Raw genomic sequence first — 16,700 nt, forward strand, 5'->3', positions numbered from 1 at the left:
AGCATTCATACACACAAAGCAAAACATTTGGCGACAACATTACTACAGATTAGCTGGCGAAAACAGTCAGATATTCTTGTGATGACCACCAGAAAACCATAGCGATTGCGAACCTTGTAAAAATTGTGTTGTTCGTGAGGAAAACCTTGACTGCCAGCGGAATCTTTCACCAGATTGGACTGGGACTGGTGGTCTGGAGACCCTGGCTAAAGAAACATTCATTCTTACATTCTAGGTGTAAAAGCAAGCTTACCTGATTGGAGTTTTAATTAATTCTAGCACTACACAATATTACATTATAATCCTCTGTCAACTGACCAGAGTAGGGTTTTCAACAGGGAAATATTTGAGCAGACGACAAATAAACTACTAAAAGTCATAACAAATCAATTTAGATCCGGATGAATTTAACAATTTCTTTATAGACTCAATAAATCAGTTAAGCAAAGGAACTAATCTCGGTCCCAATAATCCAGTAGAACTCTTGAGTAGTATTCCAAAAAACACAACAATGTTTACATGGTCAGAAATTTCCTCAACTGATGTAATACAAGTAGTATCTAAATTCTCCAACTCTAATTCAATGGATTATTATTGGCTGTCTAACTCAATACTGAAACAAACCATCCATATAATAAGTGAGCCACTTGCTTTTATTTTTAACAAATGTATGTCAGAAGGATACTTTTCCTCATTGCTCAAAATGTCTAAAGTGATTCCAGTTTTTAAAAAAGGAGATACAAATTTACATCAAAATTACAGACCTATCTCTATTATTCCGATATTCTCTAAAATATTTGAATCTCTAATGTACAATCAACTTAGTTTTATTTTTTCGAGTCCCAACATTTATTTTCTGAATGCCAGCATGGTTTCCGTCCTGGTAAGTCTACCACCTCGGCAGTACTTAACTTAACAGATTTATCACTAAATGCATTTGAAAATAAGGAGTCGGTTTCGCTAGTTTTGTGTGATCTTAGTAAAGCCTTTGATAGTGTTCCTTTTGATGTATTACTACGTAAATTATCATATTATGGCATTGAAGATGGCACAATAAAAATTATTCAATCATATTTGTATGACAGAAAACAGTATGTATCAGTAAAAAATAAATGTTCTGCTATGAAACCTGTAGAGACCGTTGTCCCTCAGGGTTCTGTTTTAGGCCCTTTCTTTTTCTTAGTATACATAAACGACTTGTCTCAAAATCTCAATATCCATTCAATAATTTATGCTGATGACACCACTTTACTAGCCAGTCACAAAAACTTAGAGTACCTGAAACAGGTCACTGCAGAAGCTGAGGAACAGGCTCTTGCTTTGTTTTCTTCAAATGAGCTACATTCTAATCTTGAAAAGACACAATATTTGACATTGAGTCTCAAGCAGGAAATTAGACTAGATTCTGTCAAGCTTTTAGGATTTCACATTAATTCAAAATTAAGTTGGTCAAATCATATTGAGGCGGTTTGCAAAAAGTTATCAAGAGTAGATTGCTTATTATGGAAATTAAAAAAATTTGTTAACCAAGAATATTTGAGACTATCGTACTTTGGTCTGTTTCAGTCCCACATACTCTATGGCATTCTAGTTTGGGGACATTCCCCTCATGTAGCTGATATTTTGACGATTCAAAAAAAGGCAGTTCGTAATATTGCTAATTCAAGATCCCTATCTCATTGTAAACCTCTTTTCATACAATTAAAAATTCCAACAGTAATTAATTTGTACATTTTTCAAGTATTACTCTACCTACACTAAGTCAAACTTGCATTCTTTCCCCCTTAGATCTGACACTCATGAGTACAACACTAGGGGTGGAGGCAAGCTCAGCATGAAACCTCATAGACTGGCTAAAACGGGTGACTCTTTCAAAATTAACTCAATTTGCTTTTTTAATAAACTACCTGACAGTGCAAAATTTGTTGATTGCAATATTTTCAAAAATAGAATTTATAATTGGCTAATTCAAAATCCTTTCTACAGCATAAGTGACTTTATCAAGTGTAATTTTGATGTAAATTTTAATTAAAATAAGCTATTATACCTAATTAATTGTACTTTTTATATTATAATATTTGGATGTATCAGAAACTTTATTGTATTTAGATGATTATTTTGTAATGTACCGGTGTGACATGTCCTATTTCTTTGTAAAAAGATCAATGGAATAAATGATTCTTATTCTTAACAGATGTGTTGATTTACGGTTATACAATCCCAGATAATTGTTAAGCCTGTTATGGGGAGAATGGTATTTTAACAATTAAATGTACATTCATAATATTTTAATCTTTACTACGAAAGAGTATTTTAACTTTTAAGAATGACTTGGGAGCTGTTTCATGGATAAAAAACAAAACAATTAAATAACATACAGCTCTGAGTGTTCAATTTTTTTACATAGGCCTACTGCAACATTCAATGCTCAGAATGCTTTACAGTTAGCCTAGTTTTGTAAAGTATCTACTTCATAATTAGTTACAAACAAGCCTTTCTATAATTCAAATTGATTTTTTTACAAGTTGCTTCTTTTAATCTTTAATATGTTATCGACTTTGTTAACCTTTAAGTTTTTAATATGTCTATTACAATTATGTATTTTGCTGGTTGAATAGACTAATAGGCTTCAGCGAGTATTGTAGAATTTTGATATTAAATACCATCAAGCACTTTAAAGAGAAAATGTTCAGACAGAAACAAAAAATGCTATATATTACCTGTTGAGACTTCTTCGTCCACAAGTTGGAGGGGGGAGGCATTAGCGCAACATTACTGGAGTCACTACCACTTGACTGTACACTGGAAAGGCTTCCACTGCAAGCAAACGTAAACAAAAACTCAGAAAACATGAAAATTATAAGAGTGTTAAGGAACCTTTTATCTAATCAATATTCCCCATTTGAAGTACGAACATCAATGTGACAGCAAAGAACACAACTATGACCTTTCTTAAATCAAATGAAAATCAACAGAGGAAATTTGACCATACTATTAAATAGTATATAAAAAAGTGACGCTCTTCAACCCGAGCTCGTCTCGATCGGATAATGAGACACTTTTTTTTGCTCGTGTGATGAATTAGATTTTTTGTCACTGCACCATTATTTGAACATACTATGTTACAAAACTATATATATTTTTTTTTGCCCTAGGACGCTAGGTACGAGCCTGGGATTGTTTTTCACATTACTTCAGGCTAGACTAGGGGTTGCGGCATTATCAGTTAGATAAAATCCATTGGTGACTTGGTGGGGATCGAACCCGGGACCTCAGGGACTGAAGTCCCGCACTCTAACCACCATGCCAGCTCGCTCCCCACAAAACTATAATAGGCAGACTCTCTGTGGCCAAAACAGCTTACTTCGCACTGGAAGAGTCACATCTTAGATATGGCTTGACAGTGTGGGGAGGAACTTCAACAAAAAATATTAATCAAATCCTTGTTCTTCAAAAGAAAGCCATAAGAGCCCTCGCCAACCTTGTCCCACCACAGACTTGCAGACTAGCATTCGCAAACCTAGGAATCCTCACAGTGGTGTCTCTCTGAGTCTCTACATACTTGAAACCTTAAAGTATGTGGATGAAATAAATCCCCCAAGAAACCAAGACCTGCACCACTACAACACCCGTCATGGCTCCCAATTTGTCCTACCAGTTCACCGAACCACTCTTTGGGACAAAAAAACCCTTCCTACACCGGCCACAAACTGAGAAACCATCTACCTGACTACCTGAGAGACCTGACTGGCAACAAGCTATACCAGGAGTTAAAGAAGTGGCTGATCGCAAGACCTTTTTACTCAATGAAGGAATTTTACGAACATTCTACTATTCTAGAAATTAACATGTACAATTTACTATTGTTATTGTCATTATTATTCTGGACGAATGAACAATAAAGAATATCGTATTGTATTGTATTATATTGTAATAGTTATAATTTAAAGATAACCTCTCAAAACTACTTGTAACTTGTTTTCAATGTAATTTGCTAATGGAAACAAGCAGCTGTTTGGTAAGTGATTCAATCGTTTTGTCTATTACGATTGTGTTACTGTACATTACACTATCGATATGTCGAACTATTTACAATAAGGCAACAATTAACTGCAATCGATTAAACTATCCATACATACTTTTGATACATTAAATTTTGTTTACAATCTACAACTGAGTTGACAACAGCTGACTAGGGGCTAAAAACAATTTTTACTCCATAGAGAGTAATAATGCTACTTTAGACCCGTAACACATGCATTAAAAACGGCTGTTTTTGCTGCAGTATGACGAAAAATAAAATGTCTGTGACCAACCTAAAAAAAACTATCCGCAAGTAGTGGAGATTAAAATTTCAAATTAGTAAGGACGACAAAACATCTGCTTGTTAAGGGTAGGATTTAGGGAGTTAAAATCTTTGAAGTCAAATTTCCTTTTTGGTTTAAGGCTGAAAGATTGATAACACTAATTATCAGGAATACATTTTAAATGAATAGGGGAAATAGGGAATAACATTATTAAAATATAATAAACGGTATCAGCATTCTGACACATACTTTCTCCCATAAGTTTGTCAACAACCTTTATTATGTGTAAACGGTGAGAGTAAATATACGGAAATGGGATTTTGTACAATTTTGTTGAGAATTTAAAGGACTATAACATACTAAATTTTTATCAAAATTGTTCGAGCCAATTTTGGGAAATCCGATTTTTCCGTTATTTTATGGGGTTTTTATGGGGAAATAACATAATTTACAATAACTTTTGAACCGTAATTTTTACAGAAAAGGGATTTGTACCATTTTGTTTAGAATATAAAGGACTATAACATACTAAATTTTTATCAAAATCGTTTTGGGCCATTTTTGGGAAAATCCTATTTTTCTGTAATTTTATGGGGTTTTATGGGAATATCCCCATCTAAAATAAAAATTTCTAAAAAATGAAAAAAACTATCAAAATTGTAAGGACCATAACCTACTATGTTAAATCAAAACTGGATTTTTGTCTAAAATCCTATTTTTCGTTATTTTATGGGGTTTTTAATGGGAAAATAACATAATTTACCATAACTTTTGAACCGTAATTTTTACAGAAATGGGATTTGTACCATATTGTTTAGAATTTAAAGGGCTACAACATACTAAATTTTAATCAAAATCGTTCGGGCCATTTTTGAAAAAATCCGATTTTCCCGGTTTTTTATGGGTTTTTATGGGAAAATCCCCATTAAAAATCAAAATTTCAAAAAAATGAAAAAAACGCCTGGAGATACTATGGATTAGAACCTAAATACCAAATTTCATCGAAATCGGACCACAGGTGTAGTCTCTAGCTCTGTACACATCCAGACACACAGACACACACACACACACACACACAGACATCACTTCGAAAACCACTTTTTTGGGTCCAGGGGGACCCAAAACGAATATATCCACTCAAACTCGAAAATTTTGACGAAAACAATACTTTCTCCATATACTATGGTATAGGGGGGGAAAGTAACAAGAATAAAAAATAGTTATTAGAGGGTTGATAACTAAGAGGTCTAAAAAGCCCTATAGAGGAAAATGTTAAGAGTAAAATCGTCAGTCCAGCCTATTGATTAATTAAGAACCATACTAATTGTAGGTCAATACAACTTAATAGTAAAAAAATTCCCACATTTGAAATATCTTAAAAACATAAACTTCTACCCCTATTTTATTTGATGACACTAAAAACACCCCGTCCCCATATCTTAGGCCCAAGACTAGTGTTTTTGTACATAAAACAAGAATAATTCTATTATTAACAATTGATTAGCAGATAGTAAAGCCTCCTATGTAATACATTTCTAATCTTAGATTCATTAAGTAAAACCAACTTAGTGTTAACTGTCCTTAGGGAGGAAAGTAGGAGGGGTAGAGAATGGAGACAAGGGTTCACTATCACAATACCTGTCTGATGTTTTGATAAGGGCAGCTGGACTAGGGTGGTCCAAAGAGCGCAAAGAAATGGACGAAGTTCTCTTGGGTACCTCTGGTGGAACTCTGCGACTATGGCTGTTCCCATTGCCAGGATACTTCTAGAAGAAACAGAACATCAATACTGAGACAGCAACAGCACCTAGGCCAATGGGACTGTAACATTACTGGCCCTGTACTAAAATTAAAATAGCCTTCAGTAGAGGTTTATCTAAAAACTCAAGATTATTCCTTAATTAGTTATATATTTGAAGATGTAGTTTTAAGTGTATTTACCTGGGGCATGGGATGGTAACTGTTTTCAGAACTTGGGGAAGATGTGGAAGTGACCATGACATCACCCTGTCTCATGTCATTCTCCTGAAATAGACAGATCATCAAATAAAGAGAACTGTATGCAAAAAAATAAACAGACGAGTAACTGATACAATCAATAATGTAAAACATTTTGTAAAGATGATGAAATAAAAACATTTTGAAATTATATTACTGTTTCACTTTAATTAATTAATTAACATTGGATGATTAGATCTATACTTTATATTTTGTTTATAAATTATAACTTACAGCCCGTAAAGATTGTCTGTTTTAATTAGGACTAAAACAGAAATTTTTGTTGAATCAATGTCATTAATGTAAAGTGGTAAATTATTATAGCAGATTATAAATTCATTTTTAAAAACTATTGAACTAGGGCATTCACGGAAGCTTCACTAATAGGATTGTAAATTGTTGTGAGGGATCAGCCGGTAATAAGCTTGAAGACCAGTTCAAGCTGACTGAACTCACGGTGGCGAGAGCTATATTAGGGGGCCTAATCCTGCAATATTATTTTGTCTGAGCAATATTAAGTTACTGTCAATAGACTAAAAAACATTGACTTTAAATAAATGCTTCTCAATATAACCCATCAACATACAAATATAATTATTTTAGTCAACTGTATGAGTTTTAGAAGCTTAGGCCCATAAAATATAAAATTTCCTAATAAAGTAAAAATATACATAATACACATTTCAAAGTTATCCAAAGGAAAACTACTAAATTAAAACTTGTGTGCATCACATGACAAATATCTAAACCAGAACTCTCACAGAGCAAGTGATTAAGTACCTAGTTGCCAGTAGTTATGTAAAGGTCTGTTCGAGCGCAGGATGAGGATGAGAGCCCTGAAATAGGGTACACCCTAGAACAGGGTACACCCTAGAACAGGGTACACCCTAGAACAGGGTACACCCTAGAACAGGGTACACCCTAGAACAGGGTACAGCCCTGAAATAGGGTACAGCCCTAGAATAGGGTACAGCCCTAGAACGGGGTACAGTCCTAGAACGGGGTACAGTCCTAGAATGGGGTACGGTCCTCAAAGTCCGGACACTCAGAGAGCAGTCTTCTGCAGTTCTTTTTCATAGAATCCGCCTATAATTTCCTCGCCATTTTGATCGGCGATCCTATAAGTAACCGGTCTAGTGTTTAGAATTTGTGCTATTGTAAATATCTCCGAAGTCCAGTTTTGTTTATATTTATTCGCAAACACGTCTTTTTTCGTCGTGATACGAACTCTATCACCGAGGTCGAACTTGCTGTTTTTACGAACTTTGTGTTCGCGCTCAATGTACATTTTTAATAGATCAGCCTCGTTATCTTTGTTGACCTCAACTGGTCTCATTTTAATAGTGTGGTGATAATCGTGTTGGTTATACTCATCTGTGACTTCTTGTAGTATATCGTACCACTTGTGGGATTGTCGGACATGGAATTTCACTTTAAGTTTCTCATTCAGTGTCCTATGATATCTTTCGATTATTGCGGACTTCTCTTCACTCTCTGTATGGTATAGTTTGATATTGTGCCTCCTCAACATGTTGTTGAACGGTTTGTTTTTAAACTCTGTACCTTTGTCGGTATGTAAAAGCTTCGGTGCTTTATGACCATCACTGTTTGCTCTTTTTATAATCTTCTCGAAAGCCGTTGTCAACTCTGCCCCGTCTTTTTTCTTTAAAGGTTCGGACCAAACGAATTTGCTAAATGTATCTATGACATTTAAAATGTACTTGTACCACTTGTTCTCCCTAGCGTACTGCTTCATTATTAGTAAATCTGCAGCCCACAAATCATCGATACCCTTGGTGACTATTCGGCGTTTAATGAACTTTTTAATAACCGGCCTGTGCAACTCCTTGGCTTCTAAAACCTCATATGGCTCCTTTATAAACGAGTGTTTCACACTGCCGCACACTGCACATTTTGATGTAGACAACCATCTTTTATTTCTAGTTTTTGTGGTCTTTATGTTTTCAGACGCCGTGTTTATTTTGCACACGCGACAGTACAACTCCATTGCTATATATCGAAATATAGATGTGCTTGTAATATAGACTTTAAATGCGCAAACGAGTCTTAATTAAGTAAACGATTGAGAATTGGTAAAGTGTGTATATAGCACAATAACAATGTGGCATAAACGTAAGATAAACCTGACGAAGAATCAACTAAACAAATTGCGAATTGCTAACAAAAAGCTCAAACGTGCTATACTATATCTCTCCAAGGAACAGCTGAAAAACGGTAATGTTGAAGTATCGCTTGATAGTGACCAACATAAGCAGGTGGAAAGAGCCATAAAAAACAACACTGGAGTGAGGTTGATTTTCGATTATGCCCAACTGAAGGAGATGATTGATGGCGGTTTATTGCGGGAAGTAATGGAGCTGGCTGAAAACAATATTCCTTATTTTAAGAAAGTTGCATCACCACTGATAAGAGGCAAAGTCGCGCCACTGTTGAAAGATCAGTTTGTGCCATGGCTTAAGAAATTAATTGATAGCGAGTTGGATACTCTGATAGATCAAGACGTAAGTGGTGCCGGTTTGACTAGACATATAAACAGAGAACTGAACAGGGTCTTGAGTGGTGCAAAAAAAAAATAAGCCCACTAACAATATCTGACTTGGAGCGTTGGGCTAATGTTTTACGAATAAGAAACTTTCGTGGTGTTTTTATGAGGGAAGCCTTGCCAAACAAACCGCGTGCAAACGAATGTGGAATTATAAATCTAGGCAATTTAGATTCGGGTGGTACACACTGGACTTGTTATATGAAAACAGGCAACCGAGTTACATATTTCGACTCATTTGGAGACGCACCACCGTTGTTGGAATTAAAAGAATAAGAGAACATGGATGATGGTATATTATACAATATGAATAGATACCAGGAATATGACGATCCGCCAATATGCGGTCATCTGTGTTTGGAGGTTTTAAGGAGATTTTCAAATGGTGCGAGTTGGAATGAAATCGAACATGTTCTGAATAATAACAAATATGTATGGTTATGTTGGTTTCTATAATTTTATAAAAAAGTATTTTTATTTTTTTTTATTTTAGTAAAACAAACCTTTTAATGTATATATTTAGACATGGATTATCTTTCGATAAACAGATTTAACGAACTACCCCAGAGTATTTCAGATGGTGTTAGTGAATCTCTAGTTGATGAAAAGATACGGAACTTACAGAATGGATTCAACAGCGGAGCTAAAACAATGTTCAAACAAATAGAGGATAAGCTAATGGGGCATCTAAAAACAACCGATTCTTTGGTGAATAGCATTAGTATATCGGGTAACTATTTGAGTGTTAAAGGGAGACGCATTGTTAACACCGCTAAACCCATAGACAAAAACGATGTCGCAATTAAGGAAGACCTTTTAGAGTTGGAAAAACTCATTAAAAACGCGATCAAAACAACAAAACACATTGTGCCGAAAAAGTCTACTACAACTAATACTGCGGATGTGCTCGAGATTCAAAACCATAAGAGAATAAGCGGCGTTGGTAAGGCCATTGAAGCAAACGATGTTGTGGTAAAACTACAATTGGACGAACTTGTGAATAAAATCCTAGAGTTGGAAACCCGTTATAAAACACTAAAAGAAAACGCAAGAGAAAGCATTAATGATTTATATGACAGTTTACCCAAAAACAATTAAGAATATATTTTTTCTTTGCACCATATATTTATTAGATATGACAATTTTAAAACTGACGGGAAATACATCGTTGTTAAATATCCATTTGGAGCACCCGATCTATTTGGGTGAGAGTTCAAAGTACCAGATAGCGTTGATTGGTTTTTATTCTGAAAACAACATTTATAATTTAGTGCAAACTGCTAGTATGACTTTTGAAAACATACTTACACCTCTGGTGATTAACAGTGGACATTGGACAATGGAATCGCTACAGAAGCACATACGAGGGTTTTTGGAAAAAGCCAGTTTTACTGTGGATATAAATCAGTTCGAAATACTTAAAGAAGGTAATCGTGTTGTTATAAAATCACCACTAAAGTTTCAAATGGATAACACGATGCGCTTTTTGTTGGGGTTTAATGAGGACAAAGATTCAGAGTTATCTAATCACTATAAAGCTGATACTGCGCCAAACTTGCGGCCTGTGGATGTTATCGAAATCCACTGTAATATTGTAAACAGCAGTTATACAAGTCATTCTACACATTATCGCAGACATGACGAATCGTCGATATTGTACCAATTCTTTCCAAAAGCACAACATGGCTATAAGATTTCCGAAACCCCTCAATACCCGCACTATGTACCGTTAAAAGACGGGTTGAATCAAATTCAACAAATTCAAATCGGACTGTTTGATCAAAATGGTACACTATTGCACAATCCTGATTCGAACAGTATTGTGTATTTAGATTTTGTACGAGTATAATTTATTCATAAGATGCAATCGTGTTTTTTTTTATTGCGACCTCGGTTTTATAAAACCGTTTATAATACTCAGCGACAGATGTTGCTAATTTTTTGTTTGTCGTAAAAGTATGTGAATATATATAGGCAGACAGTCATGGAGAACTCTAATGATATCGACTTCTCGGACTTCTTAGATAAAATAAACAGAAGCCGTTATATAAGTGTTGCTGACTTGGAGATTGATAAAAAGTATTTGGTAGAGGATATAGAAATTGTGAGTTCCAAGTATGGTGATCAGATTCAAATTATATGTGGCAATATGAAAATTCGACTTCCTGAGAGTTGGAACGCAAGACTGACACCCAACAATATAAAGAAACTTTTGCGATCTGATAAACCCGTATTTGTTGTATACAAGGGCACAAAATCGCTTAGTGGTACTAGAAAAATGCACGATGTAGTGTTTACAACAGATTGAGAACAGTAGAAGATTATAAAAACAGGTTTTGCAAAAACTACTGAAGAATATTTCCCAAACGACAATTGAAGAAGTTAGGAGTTACTACAATAAATTGTATATGATGAAATATTTAATGAAAGTTTACTATTTTAATATTTTTTTTTACTCACGATCAATATTCAAACCACACTCAGTACATTCTGCTGACACTATTGCAACTGATAGTTCAACAGCATGCTTTATATTGGTTTTATATCAGTGTAACTAGTTCAACTTTCAGACACCTAAAACACTGAAACTTTCGAATACTTACAACACAGTTGTTTGGTTTTCCGGAGTTTGCTACACAATGTTACACAACACACACACTGCCGTTGTGTGTACACTGTTCTACGGTACACTGCGGTATATATAGAAGACAAAACGTATCTGCGGCAGTGCGAGAGTTGAACCCAGATAAGAAGCACGGCCGGTCTGCGTCATCAGTTGTACAGATAAGTCTATCTCAACTCTGGTGCCCTAGTTTATAATTGGCGTACCGGTATTCATTTAGATGATGTATTAAAACACATTCACACAAGTTTGTTCTCTAACAAAAACGGACTGTTTGTGCTCGTGTATATATAGTATAATGCCTAAAATCGACATAGCGAATAATGAGTTCGTGTTTAATAACCATAGTATTTCAATTATACTTGATCATGCTTACAAACCGTGGTTTGAAGGAAATTCTATTGCAACCATACTGGGCTATGCGAGACCGGGAAAATGTATTTACGAACATGTTATGGGGCGATTAAAAAAAACTTACTCAGAACTGAAAAGGCATGACAAACAATCCGCTATACGAAAACGTTCCAACACTGTTTACATAAACGAGTGGGGTGTTTGCTGTTTGATGGGGGCTAGTAAGAAAATGGACGAATTTAGAATTTGGTTGTTTGAAGAACTTTTTCCCAGTCTAAGCGATATCGAACATGTAGAAAAAAAACTAAAGGATAAAACTATAATGAGAAATAGGGTACAACAAGTGTTTTGTTTATTTAAAAGTATCAACACAGATTCTAATAAAAGAATATACAGATTTATTGATGTTCAAAACAGACGTTTGAAGAAAGCTAAAAGGTGTGTGCCGCCTTTAGAATTCGAAATCTGCTATGAATTTGAATACATCCATGATGGTGAGTTGATAATTGATCAAGCACTTAAACAACTAACAGATGAGGGCATCGAAAAATGCAATAGAAATACAGCAATTGTGGATGATAATTTTGATATGTTGGCATTTGTAAAAAATATAACAAAAACAAAAATTCCATTTATTAAAATCGATTAAGCTATGAATATCCAATACACCGAATAATCAAAACATTGGAGACATCTTAAAATTACCGTTACCGTCAACAGTGGGGTTATATAAGTGATGAATATTGTTAGTTACCACGAAGAGGCGTCGGATACAAACCTCATACCCCAGCCACTTCGCTGTTTAATTAACGGCAATTCAGGTAGTGGGAAGACGAACTTGTTGTTGAATCTGATTTACAACCCTAGTGGTGTGCTGTTTCGGAATTTATATATATTTAGCAAATCGATTGAACAAGCGGCATACGTGGAATTACGTCAAAAGTACACGGATATAGAGCGGACATTGAATAGGAAGATTGTGTATTTCTTTAGCAATTGTGAAGATTTACCCCCTTTGGAGGAGTGTAAGAAAAACTCACTTGTTGTGTTCGACGACTGTCTGCTGGAAAAGCAAGATGTTATAAAAAGCTATTTCATCAGGGGCAGACACAGGAACTTGTCGTGCGTCTATCTGAGTCAGAGTTACGGTAGGGTTGATATGCAAGTCATACGTAACAACGTGAACCTGTTGTGTGTTTTCAAGCAGAACAAACACTACACGAAGCGTATCTATGACGACTTTGTGGGCGCCGATATGACGATTGGCGAATTTGAAACAATGTGTAAGAAATGCTGGAGCGAGCCGTTTGGATTTTTGTCTATAAATATGACTAAAAAGCCGCACAATGGCAAATATATGCGCAACCTGAAAGACACATTGACAAACGATATTACTAAAGGGGGTGTTTTAAGTTAAATGTGATATTTTCGAAATCCGTGTGTATGCAGCGTTTTTTTTTGCGGACCCAACATTAAACGCTATATATACGTGATATTTTCGAAATCCGTGTGTATGCGGCGTTTCTTTGCAGACCCAACAATAAATGCTATATATACGTGATATTTTCGAAATCCGTGTGTATGCAGCGTTTTTTTAAATCATAATACATATGAAGACATGATGTTTTTTAATGTAAAATTAACAAGGTTTTAATGGTTTATACTTAATTTTGTTTTCAACCTTTTTTGCGAAATAAAACTGGAAAAGTCGAAACATTTATAGATATGAAAAATAAGAGGAAAACCGACGATAAAGACATTATAAAGACGCTGATGAAAAAACAAAAGATGGTGGATAAAAAGTGGCCCGACGAAATGAATTCTGAGGCAGCAAGAAGAATTGAAAAACTGCAGAAACAGTGGAAAACAGATGGTGAAATAAATCAACAAGAACAGGCGAAAGAGATGAGAACCGTTTTCAGTGTGCACCCGACTTTCCCTGCTAAGCCGAAAAACCAAATGCTACTACCGACTAAACGCGAAAACAAACCCCTAACTGTTAACGAGGCTAGGGTGTTGGATAAGCTGCAGGACAAATTAAAGAGTGATTCTGAAACCGTACGAGTATCTGAGGCCGATAATGCACGTAAACGGGAGGAAATTCAGGAGCCTATTGTTAAGGCGATAAAAGAACAGACCGAAACTATTAAGCTTGAAAGAAAACCTAAACGCATACAGGTCATCAGAAAACCGGCGGACACGTTTCGACCCAGACTATCTAGCACACCCAGTAGGAGTGATGTCCCTTCAGAATCACCTAAAGATCCAGAGGACTTGTTTGAAAATCCTACACCAGCTGTGGAAGCTGAGGAACAGCAAAATCGCTCGATCCGCGAATTCACAGAAAATGAAAATATCGGAAGCATCGCAAAACAATGTCTCGCATCCAGTAATGACAAAACTTTTGGCTTCTATTACGACTTCAACAACAACAAACTCGCGATCGGATCACAGCCTGTGTCGATCGAAAACAACGACATCATTTTAGACAAAACGATGGACAGATATGTCGGAACTCCGGGATTGTGGAAACTCTTGACGAGGGCGGAACTCCCCGGTATATATTCCGAATCGGCTGTTGGTCACTCATCGAAGATGAGGCTTATAAGCGCGGGCGTGTTCACTTCACAGGATTTTGAAAAATACAAAGACATCTTAATTAAGACGCACGCCCTGTATCGAAACAACGATCCTTTATCACGCAGGCCCAAGTCGAGTGGCGGTTGGAAATGGACAAACTTGATAAGTGATATATGGAAGGATATTAAAAACGACTCTAAAGCACAGGGTAAGGGTCTACTAATAGACACAAACAACCCTGTGGAATACAGATATATAGACGATTACAACGAACTGAGTGATAGAATAAAGTTCATACAGGCCGAGGAAGAGGCCGGCAGCAATAGTTTCAACAATGAGAAACTCGCCATTGTTAAGCTCTTGGGCGATAAGATGGAAAAAGCTATCGCGGGACCAAAGGGTATCTCGACTTTAAACGAGTGTCTAACAGCGCTCTCGGAGGAAAATGGGATAAACTCTGTTTTGTCTAAAGGTTGTAGACACAACGGGTTAGTGTCGGACAGAAAAAAATATATACACATGTTCAACAGAAGATGAATTTGTTACAACTTTTGTATTCTGTGTTGATTTCTTAAAAACGACATTGCGAGGTTTTATATTTTTTATTGGGGATTGAAAACTCGAAATCTATATATAGATATGGAGAAATATTATAATGAGGCATCCGACAAGATCGAGAGGTGTGAATACAACACCGTGCTGCCCGTGTCGGATCTGAACTTTAATTCGCCCAATAAATATATAGTGTTCAAATTAGACCACGGGGATTCGTTCTACGACAGACGCATACAGTTCCACATACAGGGCGAGGTGGTCAAAAAGGCGGGTGGGGCTTATGCCCAAGCGGATCCGATCAGGCTCATAGACAATTTCGCAGCATTTCTGTTTAAAAGAATCGAACTGAGAAAACACAATCAGCTGATCGACTCTGTGGACGAGGTGGGCATCACTAGCACGATCAAGGCGTTGACGACGTACAGCAAATCTGGCGAAAACACCTACAACAGCAGTGGGTTCAAATCGAAATTCGACAAAGGGGGAGGCAAGTTTGAGGCCATAGGCACACTTTCCCACTTGGGATTAGCGTTTTTCGACAGTCAGTTGTACCCCATGTATAAGGGCGGATTCGAAATCGTCTTTACTCGCGCCGAGGACAATGACGCCATTTTCCGCTGGACAGAAGGCGTCGCACCTGCTACAAAAACGGCTGATGAGGGCAAGATTAAAATCACACACTTTGTGTTGAGGGTGCCGCTCGTCGAATACGACCCCGTGAAGAAGGTGCCGCTCATTGAGGGGCTGAGGAGGTTGAGCGACAAAAACGACTTGCAATACAGATATTATACTTGGCAGTGTGTCGAAAAATTTGGCGTATTCGGCTCGTCGTTTAGTTTTGATGTATCAAACATATTCAGGAATGTTTCCAACCCCGTATTCGTAATCGTGGGTCTGCAGACGAATCGCAAGAACGATCAAACAAAGGACCCCAGCAAATTCGACAGTGTCAATATAAAAAACTACAGTGTGAAAATAAATGGTCTGCGCTATCCACAGGAGCCGCAGAACCTGAACATCACGGACAAACAATACGGCGTTTTATACGAAAGCTACTCCGCCATACGACAGGTGTTGTTTAAAGACGAAGATGTGTACCTAAACGATGTGGACTTTGTAAATAATTACCCACTGATCGTCGTGGACACTCATCATCATCCGTTTAGCAGCGACACGAACAGGAACGACGTTCAAATAAATTTGGACTTCACGAACGCCATAAGTAGTCCGGTAGCCGATCAGGGGACGACCGCTTACGTTGTAATTATTTCAGAAGCAGGGTTCACTTATGACGTTAATAAGAATTATATAAAAATATTCTGATTCATATTTTTTTTTACAACACAAAAAAGTGTGCAGCAAACGTTTAAAATACAAACCGCTTTCGGTGTGAATAAATTATTAATATATGAAACGCGAATTACTAATATAGGAATGGATAATTTTACGTCACTGATTTGGAAAGAACACAGGGAACCAAAAGGAGTTCTCACAGACAATTTCGTCAAAAGGTTCGATCGCTATGTCGACTGGAGTCTGCTTTCGAGGTACTATGCCTTAAACGCGCCTTTTGATTTTATCAGAATGTATCAACACCGATTGGTGTGGGCGACTCTACTCCGATTTCGCACATTTTCAGAAAGCGAACTCGATGAAATGATGATTAATTTCGACAACGACTGCTGGCTGGTGTTGAGCAAATATCAAAAACTAACAGAGA

General features: G+C 36.5%; 1 protein-coding gene across 4 annotated transcripts in view; it reads right to left on the bottom strand.

Moving 5' to 3' along the window:
• Positions 1-16,700, bottom strand: part of LOC128997961 (IQ motif and SEC7 domain-containing protein 1) — a 52,926-nt gene that overhangs the window by 18,221 nt on the left and 18,005 nt on the right. For 2 of the 4 annotated variants that reach the window (XM_054423830.1, XM_054423827.1), the window contains exons 5-8: positions 6,249-6,332; positions 5,946-6,073; positions 2,721-2,817; positions 114-206 (exon numbers count right to left, since the gene is read on the bottom strand). In XM_054423830.1, coding sequence (XP_054279805.1) covers positions 114-206; positions 2,721-2,817; positions 5,946-6,073; positions 6,249-6,332 — 402 coding nt within the window. The remainder of the gene's footprint in view (positions 1-113; positions 207-2,720; positions 2,818-5,945; positions 6,074-6,248; positions 6,333-16,700) is intronic. The other 2 variants (XM_054423828.1, XM_054423829.1) reach the window with 2 other exon arrangements.

Source organism: Macrosteles quadrilineatus, unplaced genomic scaffold (assembly GCF_028750875.1).
Source record: "Macrosteles quadrilineatus isolate MER2022 unplaced genomic scaffold, UCM_ALF_1.0 Scaffold_7__1_contigs__length_78375512, whole genome shotgun sequence".
Taxonomy (NCBI): domain Eukaryota; kingdom Metazoa; phylum Arthropoda; class Insecta; order Hemiptera; family Cicadellidae; genus Macrosteles; species Macrosteles quadrilineatus.